Source organism: Bactrocera oleae, chromosome 3 (genome assembly GCF_042242935.1).
Source record: "Bactrocera oleae isolate idBacOlea1 chromosome 3, idBacOlea1, whole genome shotgun sequence".
Lineage (NCBI taxonomy): Eukaryota > Metazoa > Arthropoda > Insecta > Diptera > Tephritidae > Bactrocera > Bactrocera oleae.
Window position 1 is genome coordinate 75207610 of NC_091537.1, and position 11154 is coordinate 75218763.

Consider the following 11154-nt stretch of genomic DNA (forward strand, 5'->3'; position numbering starts at 1 on the left):
AAATCGGACGGTAACCACGCCTGCTTCACAAATAAGACAACTTTAAATTTAATCTGTTTTTTTTTTTTCTTTCCAGTATACAAATCGAGCACTAATACTTCCTTTAAGGTATGCCATCTTAGGTTGGATACCGAAAATGTGGACCCCAGAGCCTATGGCTGACTTTTTACTTGGTTAATCTGTGAGATATATAATTGAAATTCGGGGAAAATGGTTTTTTGATAATAATAAACCTTTGTAAAATAGTTCTCTAATGAGATTTTAATAAGAAGTTGTAAATGTGGTACCGTTTTAATAAGATACAGGATGAAAAACTCTTCTATTTGCACTAAGTTATATATTATTATTTTATGCTATCATTACTGAAATAAGGCTGAGCCTAGCTTTGCTTACACGTAAATTTTATAGACCAAAGGATAAGTAGAAATCAATAGCAAAACAAATTAATTTCTAAGAAAGCAGTCTTAACATTTAAATAACGTATTAGAGCAGATAATATGAGTTGTTATTGGTTCACTGGAAACATATGAGTTGAAATTATATTTATATAGATATGTTTAAATGCCGATTTGTGCGCACATATTCCAAAGTGCCAACGCTATATAATCAAATTGTTGTTTTTGTCTACGCTTATCCGCATTTGTTATCGTAATCGCCCCAAGTGGCATTGTCGCACTCCGCCAACAGCTACTCTAGCTTTTCTATAGCTTTTGTTTAGACATAATAATAGGACAATAAGGCAGTTAGTAGTTACTTATATGTATATGCATATGTTTATAAGTTTGGGCCTTTTGTTAAATTATGATTGATATGTTTGAATGGACATATTTGAGGTGGAGTCGAGCAATTTGATATGCTTGAGCAAACATGTGAAAATAAGTGGAAGAGAATGTCAAGAGAGAACGAGAAAGACCGAAAGTGACAAGCCAAAGCAATATATAACGGTAAAGGCAAGCATAACTATATCGCTTGAGTGCGAGTGAAAGGGATTGTGGTAAAAGCGCCCTGTCATTATAGTTTCATTGTATTTGCTATATATTTTTTTGGTTTGCTTAAGTATTTAAGGCTTTGTGGTTCACTTCATTCTACTTACCGTCTTAATATTTATTACATTTAAGTCCCACATTGTGGCCTTTAATGAGTTCGATTGTATACATATTATACATATATAACAATATATCAATTTTGGAAGTGTATTTAACTGCATATATGTGTCATAACATATACGTCTAACGCTTTTGTGTTTGTGATTCTATGTTACGTAAGATAAATCTAATAATTGCAGTAAAGCGTCGCAGATCCTAAGTTAAGACTTCTGTATAAACTACTGTATATTTTTGTGCTTTTGTTAAAACAGGTAATCGCTAAAAAAAACTAAATTAGTAAATTTCAGATTCTAAAGCCTTGATTAGAAATGTTTATCCCATGGTAACAGCTGAATCGTGCGGTGAAAATTTGATTGCCAAGGCAGCAAGGGAGGAGTTTTAACCTAAAATCGACGATCTTTTGTTGCTGTAAATGAAAACTTAATGCAATATTAATGTAGATTAGTTCTAGAAAAATTGATATACTCCATTAATGGTCTCGTGCTTATCTACGTAGATAAACGTCATCACATAACTCCACAAGAAATTGGCCAGCTGTATTGAATCAGACGATCTTTAAGGCCGCGCCACAGGCTTGCGACGCAAGATAATGCGCTCAGCAAAAGTTTTCTTCAATAAATTGATTACTTCGTTGGCTGTATGGCATGTAACGCCATCTTATTGGAGCCAAAAGTCGTCCACATCAACATTCTCCAATTTAGACACGACAATTTGATTAATCAGGTATCTATACTGTAACAAAATGGCCAGCTGTATTTGTGAAGAAATATATACCAATGATTCCCGCTGACAATAGAGCACACCAAACAGTGACCTATTAACGATGTTACAGCGCCCAAACAAGGGTTTTTGGGTTATCATCACCCTAAATGCGAGAATTTGGTTTATTAACGTACCTATTCAATCAAAAGTGAGATTCATCGCTGAACAAAATATTTTGGTGGAAATCGAGAACGGTGGCCATCTCGTTTTGGGTTCATTCACACAACGTGCGACGCGCTATATGGTCGTTCAGCTTCAATTCTTCCACGAATTGGAGTTTGCACGCCCGCGAACCAAGAAGTGAAAGTTGAGCGCTATGCTTTCAAAAATCGCAAGTGACTTAATTAATTTCATGATTATGTTAAAATATAAATTATAAGAATGAAATGGTTTTACTCGAAAACTACTAGTTATATATTTACTATAAAGGGATAATATTATATAATGTTTCTTTCTTCCCGTGTACTGTAAACTCTTCACAAAACCCTAAAATTATTTTTAAGATTAAGTATAAAACGATCACAATAAAACTTCACTAATACGACTTGATTTTGTTTGTAAAATACTCAGATACACATTGAGCAGAACCGTAACGGAAATAAACCTAACCGACTACAAATTATGCGCAAAATGTTTGCATAATTTTAGGCGTATTTTGGCATATCTCAAGCGGAACAAACCAACTGAAGTGACATTAGAGTGATTCAAAAATAATAATATAGAAGACACAATTTTTTTAATGGCAAATTAAAATATAGAATTTAATAAAAAATTAATAATAAAAAAGTATTATGGTAAATAGGGGTAGGGCTCCTTTTGGAACACTATCTCGTTTCACTTGAAAAATACAATTGAAACTAGGTGTTTCAGTCGTATTATCGATGGTAATAAATATCCACTTATCTTGGCTGGCGATTTCAATATCAACGCTGTAAAAAAATCAGAGCGGTTGACAACTTTTCCATCAGGAAAACTGAATTTCAAAATGAACAATTATCCACAAAAAAATATGAGACCACCATTGACGCGGTATTTTCCAGATATTTAGAGAATATCAAGTCTCAAACTTATGTTTCTTATATCAGTTACCACAAAGCTATAGTTTTAATGATAAAGATTCCTAAAAACAAACATGTATTGTAAGATAATAAAAATATTATAAACAATACTAACTTCTCCTTTATTCAATAAAATAAAAAATTTTGTTTTCTTATCGATCACCATGCACAAAAAATATAACTTGAATTAATATCAAAGAAAAAAAACTGCATAAAAAATAAATAAATAGTTATAATTGCATAAGTTCATAAAAAATTATATGAAATAGCTTTACCGCGGCAGTCCCCGAGTGCCAAAGATACTTTTGTTTCTTTCTATCCCAGGAACAAAAGTAAATATCAGGCAGAAGATTCTATCAGAAGCTTTGTACCACGTTGCAGTACTAAGCCACTGTAGGCCACTGAAATGCATACGTGGTAGATATATATTGCTTAGTCAATTAAAATCACTACTTGTGATTCTACTTGTGAAAGAAATTCGCATAAAATATCCTCTTTCAACGCTTCAAATAAAGAAGTTAGGAAGTGTTAACTTTTGATGCAACTTCATATTATATAATCTCACAAATGCTAAGAACTTAAGGAGTAGACTAATTTTCTGGTATTGGATACGGATATACCTATGGTGGTTAAAGGGCTCATAACTCGATTTTCTCAAGATAACATGAGATAACATGCTCACTTAATTCCTTTAAAATATCACACATGTTAACCGATTTAAACGGTATAAGGTCAAAATCAACTTAAATGGTCATAACTGGGACTAACTTTTAAGTCTCATAAGCATATAGAATGTACTAATATTTATAAGAACACGAAAAAACATTAACTTCGGTTGCACCGATTCTATAGTACCTTTCACAAATTCAAAAGATTCCTTAAAGGAACATTAAACGGTCATTTTGGATGACAGCTATATGCTATAGTGACTCAGTCTGAACAATTTCTTCAGAGATTGCACCGTTGTCTAGGACAATAAAAAGTTTTCCATACAAGCATCTGATTCCGATCGTTAAGTGTATACAGCAGCTATATGCTATAGTTGTCCGAAATCGGTCATTTCTAAAAATGAACACATTCTCTGTGGCAAAAAGAACGGGAGTAAAATTTCAGAGCGATAACTCAAATACTGAGGGATTAGTTCGCGTATATACAAACAGAAGGACGGACAGACAACACGAATATGGCGAAATTGACTCAGCTTGTCAACCTGATCATTTATATAAATCCTTCCTTTTTGGTGTTACAAACATCGTGGCAAACTTAGTATACACTGTTCAGGGTATAAAATTCAGTACATGTATTACATATGTATATGACAGCTGAGATAATTCAACCACCGATTTCTCCTAACTTCAGCAATACCCTAAAGCATCTTGTAACTGTACTTCTTTTATACTGACCGATATGTATTTTATAGCCTTAAAATCAATTGGAAGCTCGAAAATCATCTTTAGATACCTATTTTTAGTACTAGACCACATTATTATCATTAAAATATGCTAATTAAATTTACTTATGATTTTTAGTCAGATAGTTACCACATCTTTAGTTTAAGCTTTTTTTCGAATATAATCGAAAAGAAATGGTTTCGCAAAGTTCGTTTGATGTTGTTTGGGTGGTTTGTTTGTAGAGTAAGTATTTTTCTACAAAATACATTGAGAGAGAGACATTCTGAAAGACAACAAAGCAGAGAACAGATGGATGATATTGACCTAGTTCTAACTATTCGTACAAATATCGCACTAAATTATATACAAATAATATTAATGTTTATGCAAAATTGTTTTTTAAAGAATAATGCAGTTTTAAGGAATAAAAGCGATATTTTGAAGGAAGAACTACAGAGCTCTGACACAGAAAAAATTTGGAATGATTCTTACAATCTTATTCATTAAAGTTTAGCATTTTCCTATTGACATTTAATGTCAATTGTATATCTTTTCAAATTGAGTGCTAACTTTCCGTCCAGCTGCCGGCTTGACTTCTTCCCTGCTATTATTTATACTAATTATATTTATAAACGATATGAATTTTTATTACATGTTCGATATTTGGTATTTAACATCAGGCACTGCTTAGCTCACAAAACTAATTTTTTTTCTATCTCCTTCTCCTTCTCGTTTTCTTTCTCTCTTTTCATAACTCTACACTACCGGCTGCCGCAGGCAACGGCGTGGCAGGCAATTCTTTGGGCGATAATAATCAAACGCCAGTGCGTAATCCTCCGGGCGCTTTTCACAATTCAGCAAACTCACTGGCGCAACATAATCTACTTGGCGGTATAATTCTTTGGATTAAAATGCAATCATTTGGGATTTACAAGCGTTTATCGAGTTGGTGCCAAAGCAAGCGGCAACGACAACACCAACAACACCAACAGAACGCAGCAAAGCCGGAGCAAAGGCAAAGACAACCACAACAGTTGGCGGCAAGGCCACACAAAATAGGAAAACAACACGCACAACAACAAGAGCAACAACAAATTAAATGGCTACCATTAAAGCAGCAACCAGCAAATCATTTTTCTTCACTTCAACGGTGCGCCACTGCGTATGAGCAAGCAGCAGCACGGTGCCACAAAGTAGTACAAGTTGGGGCGGAGGTGGAGGCGCGGAGCACTTGCGGTATGGTAGCTTACACGCAACGCGGTTGCTTACAGCAGCCATCTCAATGGCTGATAAGGCAAATTGATGCGTCAGCCGCGGCATGCGAGGAAAGTGAGGTGAAAATGAAATACGAAAACACGAAAAGTAATGAGTTGCGCAACAAAGTCAGCGGCGCGCTTGAGCCATTAGATAGCCATATGCCGATGACTTTGCAGCCACTTGCGTTGACAGCGCCATTTTTACACGCCATATCAAGTGGAATATCAGCTACGACAACGAAAGCAACAACAAAAGATATAAATTTGTTCTTTATCAAGACAATGGCGGCAAATAGCGTTGAAAATTTCACAATGCATATGCAAAAGTTGGCTGACCACATCAACGCTGCTGAGATAGTGAGTGTTGAGCGCAGACGATACTCACTAATATGCAACAATAATAACAACAACAACCACAACAGTGAAAATGCAAATGGAAACAGTTATGTGAGTGCGAGTGAGCGCGTTAATAAAGACACTGAGCAAAATCAAAATGTCTGCAACAACAGTAAGCGCAGCAATAAGACAGTCTGCAAAGTTTGTGCTAATGCTAGTCGTTACAATGCGTGTGACAGCAGAATAAACGAGAATCTTCTTCTGTCACATACAAAGCTCAGTTTCGCATTGCTGTTTGTGGCAGTTTCGCTGCTGCTGACATACGCAGACGACGCTAATATTCTTGAGCATTATTTACCGTTACTTTTATTAGCCACATATGCAAGTCAGGCTAATAAACAAAAACAATTACAACAAAAAAACGTGCGAGTGCGAAATAGCCACCTAAAAACCGTGTGCAGCGATGCCGGCAGCAACAACAACACGCCAACAACTAAAACAACAACAGCATTTTGGTTTAGCTGCCACAGTTTCGGCAATGCCATGAAGATCACTTCATTTGTCCGCATAATAAGATTTCTGCGTCAACCACAATGCGTGCTGTGGAAATCAACATCATCAACTGGAGTAACAACAAAAACAACAACAGCAACAGTAACCCACTCACAACGGCAAGCAACAATAAGCAGCCGCAAGAGGCCAACAATAAGCCGCAACTTAGCGTTGGCAGCGGCCGCGGCTGTGTCCAGCACAATAAATACACAAGTAACAAAATCAACAACAACAACAACGAGCAGAGCAGCAGCAGCGTTAGCGGTAAGGGTAACGAGCCTTCGTGCGCTATGTTGCGGCACAGCATTAAGATGAAATCAAATGATTACATGCTGTCGGCAACTAAGCAGGCGCGGGTGGGGTTCGGCGTTTGTGGTTGATGGCGCTGATGATTTGCAAAATGTCGCATCCATGGCAACTGAGTAGGCGCACAATAGGTACAATATTTAGAATTGAAAAAAAAATCACATATAAGCATACATTTACACAGTTATTTGGTACATATGTATGTATATATGTGTTATTTACCACATATGTACATACTAAAAACAAAAGGACATAAAGAAAGACAAAAGTCGCAAAAAGTTAATTTCCAGAACGTGTGCCCATAATCAAACATATGCACAGAAAAACACACACATGTATATTGTGTATACTCGTACACTTACAACATACCCGTATGTCAAAATATATATTTACACACACTGCAGCACACCTAAGAAAATCAAAAGCAAGAACTACACACCTCAGTTGGGAATGAAGCCACACTGTGCGCTGACACTCTGCGGCACCTGGCGGTGAGTTACTTTAAGGAATGGTACAAGTCAGCTTACATTTGGTCTGAATATTCACATAGTACATACTATGTAAATAAGAAATCCATTATTTTTGCATTAAATTGAAGCTTTTAATTGACATATTTGGAATTATCCGATTTATGTAAAATATGCGCAGTACTGGTCAATAAGTTGTTAAAATTTTAAAATGAATTTCATAAAGTCAATCTCTTAGAAACAAACGTCCCCATTTTCAAAAAACTGCGAAAGATAATTTTCGTAAGCTTACAGTGAAGCGCAAAAAAATTCGCCATAGACAAAAACAGGTATTAATCAGCCGTTGCCACGTACAAACTATAAGGTGGATGCATTCCAATCAAACTCCCGAAGATTCTGGCGAGCCACTATAGATGTGTGTGGCCTGTCCTGATAGATGATGGAACGTTTCCACCTCTGTTGCCCAAAGCTGGCCACTTCTGTGTCATTGCTTACTTCAGACGGTCCAATTGTTGACAACAAAGATTCCAATTAAGACTTTGGTCGTAGGGGGAGAAGCTCATAGTACATGATTCACTGCCACCGATAAAAGTCGGTTTCGCAAGTAATTTTCCTCAAGTACTATGTAAGTAATTGGATGTCGATGATTTGAATATTTCTGTAAATAGTTATAATTATACCCTGAACAGGGTATATTAAGTTTACCCCGATGTTAGTAACACCCAGAAGAAAACGGCAGAGACCTTTTAAAATGATCCAATTGATTATTGATTGATGTAGCCATGTCCGTCTGTCTGTCTGTCGGTCTGTATATACGCGAACTAGACCTTCAGTTTTTGAGATATCGATCTGAAAGTTTTCAGACGTTCTTCTCGCCCCAAGAAGCTGCTAATTTATCGAAACCGCCAATATCGGATCACTATAGCATATAATTGTCATACAAACTGAACGATCGGAATCAAGTTTTTAATGCTTTAAAAAAAATCGAGTTATTAACATAATTTGTAATTCTTATGTTTTCAAATCACCCTAATGTAGTGAGAAATCCAAATGCGCTTTATAATAAAGCAACAACATGAAAGCGAAATCGAAACTGTCGCGAAAACTGTAAGTCAACAAACAAGAAAATCGAGACGCTTAAAAGCATAAAAGGAACATGTAAATAATAGGAAAATTATACCGCAACGAGGAGCGCGGTAATTGCTAAGCACACATAACTCACATATCCTTGGATCAAACGTTCATTGCCGCAATAAATAAATAGCAAGACGAAGCCACGGGTACAACCGGCATAATATGCTTTTAGTACCAGAAATCGGTAAAATACTGATACGCTATTTGCTTAACATTCCTGCACTTACACACACACACAAACACTGATACACACGCATATGCATATGTGGGTACACACTCCAGTAAGGACTTCCGCAAATCGACAGTTAAATACACTCGTATAATACTCGTTTTTGTTGTTGGAAAATGTTGATTTCGTCGAGATTTAATGAATGCTACAATCGCACAGATTTACATGGAAATGAGTGGGTTTGCAGGCGTAAGCATTATAAGTGTGTGGTAGTCTTGATTGCTTGATTTCATGATTGCTATGCTTTGTATGGCTAATGAATGAATATCGTAAACGATGCCGTGATTGAGCACAGAGAAAAAAATAGTAACATACATGTGGGAGTGGTACGCATGCGGAAGTGTGTGTAAAGGAGCTTCAAGTAAAGAAAATAAAACTCAATGCTACTTCTGTGAAATATACTTCAAGTAGTCGTTGAGCTTTTCATGGGGTAGCCTTTTAAACTCAAAATAACTTTCTCAAAGAAATAAGCACACTGAAAGGATCAAAAGCAACAAAGTATTGCTTCATTGCTATTTGTTTTTAAGCATAATTGCACTATTTTTATATGTTTATTTTAAATTGATATTCATATTGGTTTTCCAAAATATTTAATTTTTAAGGCTTTAAAGCAGTAATGGGCAAACTTACACATTCAAATGATTTCTTTTTTGAAAGTGTATACATGTGGAGAGGCACTCAACTATCCTAGTAGTACGCTTTACTCGAGAATTCTATAGAATCTTCCTCTAATATGAGTAAAAACGGTAAAGTTCATCTGACTTCGTAAAACCTTAACTAGCGATAGATTACCATATTAAGTATATACTAGTACCATAATTATATTTTCTTCTTACCCCACTTTACGTACGAACAATGACAGAAAAATACTTAAATCTAACTTATATTCAAACAACCAAACAAAACTAGAGGGAAAAATCGCCAAGACTAAACCCGTATTTTTAACATGAAAAAAAACACAAAGTATGACTTTTTTGCGAGTTTAAAAATTACACCTTAGGACAAAAGATCTTAAGACATCTTCAGATAGTTTAGTTGGTATCGTAACTCATCATAAGGGGTTAATAGATTTAAACAACTGTTAAAATTTATAAATTATGAAATCAAACTTCAACAAGCACCAGCTGAAACGTTTTGCGGAGAGATAGGTTAGTTTAGGTTAGGTTTGAAGGTCGATCCTGAGAAGGATCACACTTAAACAGTTCAAACGCCGGTCCGTTGTGGTACCTAAAAATCCTAAAAGCTAGATCAAAAGACCCTTACATGTAGACAAAGCTCTATATTGTGCCTATAACAAACTTATTGAAATAACCAATGTCTTCTGGTCTACCGAAAGTGGGGTTGCCGATATGTTTCAGTCTCAGCCCAGCAAAAACCGAACAGTGGAGGACAAAATGCCGGGATGTTTCCATTTCACCCTCCTTCATACAACTTTGACAACTAGCATCGAGTAGTATTCTAAGCCGTACCGCATGAGCTCACGTTGGACAGCACCCAGTGAGAACTCCTACCATAGCGGCGAGAAGAAACTTTGTTCAAGGCGAGAAGTTCCCCCGATCGCCTGCAACCCACTCTCGACCAGAAGGATCTCGCAGTCGCACAGGAGTTGTTCGTCGACCAGCGTCTGCTGAGTGCATGCGAGGTCCATTGGTACAGAGCCAGAACGCAAGACGTTAGTGGAGATCCAATTCGATCCCATTCCGAACCTGAAAAACGCTACAGTTGTCCGGTAGCCTGAAGCTAAGTTTGACGGAGAGCTCTTTACAGAAAACCCAGCCAACTTTCTCTCCTCAGAGAAAAAGCCGCTTCGAGTGGGCGCTGGGACGTAGTCATCCAATATTTTCAGGAATGTAGCTGAAGCAAGAGACAATTTCGGCGTATCCTTGTTCGGACCTCTTCATAAGCCCAGCTTCCCTGAGCCTTAGAGCACACTTTGCAGCAACGCACCTGCCGGCAATGTTCACAGGTGCTGTATATGTTAAGAATAGCATCAAGAGCTATCCTTGGTGTGGTCCGCAGTGCACCGGAGATTCCGATGAGCGCTGCTCTTTGGACCCGTTCAAGCTTTTTAGCCAGTGTAGCCCTTTCGAGCCAGAACACCACCTTTGGTGACCGTCCCCACCTTTTCCCTATAGCTCTCCTACAGCAATGTAAGGCGACCGATGCCTTCTTAGCTCTCTCCTCAATGTTTGGCATTTAAGAAAGCTTTCTATCAAGGATAAGCCCTTGCTAGGTATTTTACCCCTTATGCGGAGAGATGCTCGTATACAATATTGACGCAATTGATAGCAGAACTTAATACTTTTTTATATCTTCTTTTTGAGGGGTTAAGGGGCTTTCGTCGAGCAAAAAACGCCCTATTTATTATTAGTTGATAAAAATTTTATGAAGTTTTCAAAAGAAAATATTCAAAACTCGGTCATTACGGCGTCACATTCGGCAATCCCTCGGAAAAAAGGTGCTTCCGCATTGGCGTTGACGGGATCATCAAAAGTAAAGTGAAAAAATACGTGTTCTAACTAAGACCATTAGCTTGGTATTAGGCGGAGAAAAAACT

General features: G+C 36.9%; 1 protein-coding gene across 1 annotated transcript in view; it reads left to right on the forward strand.

Moving 5' to 3' along the window:
• Nucleotides 1-10950, forward strand: part of DIP-kappa (Dpr-interacting protein kappa) — a 173175-nt gene extending 162225 nt beyond the window's left edge. Inside the window, exon 11 of the mRNA XM_070106893.1 lies at nt 5095-10950. Within this exon, the coding sequence (XP_069962994.1) occupies nt 5095-6776 (1682 nt within the window). The 3' untranslated portion in view covers nt 6777-10950. The remainder of the gene's footprint in view (nt 1-5094) is intronic.
• The last annotated feature ends 204 nt before the right edge of the window (nt 10951-11154 follow it).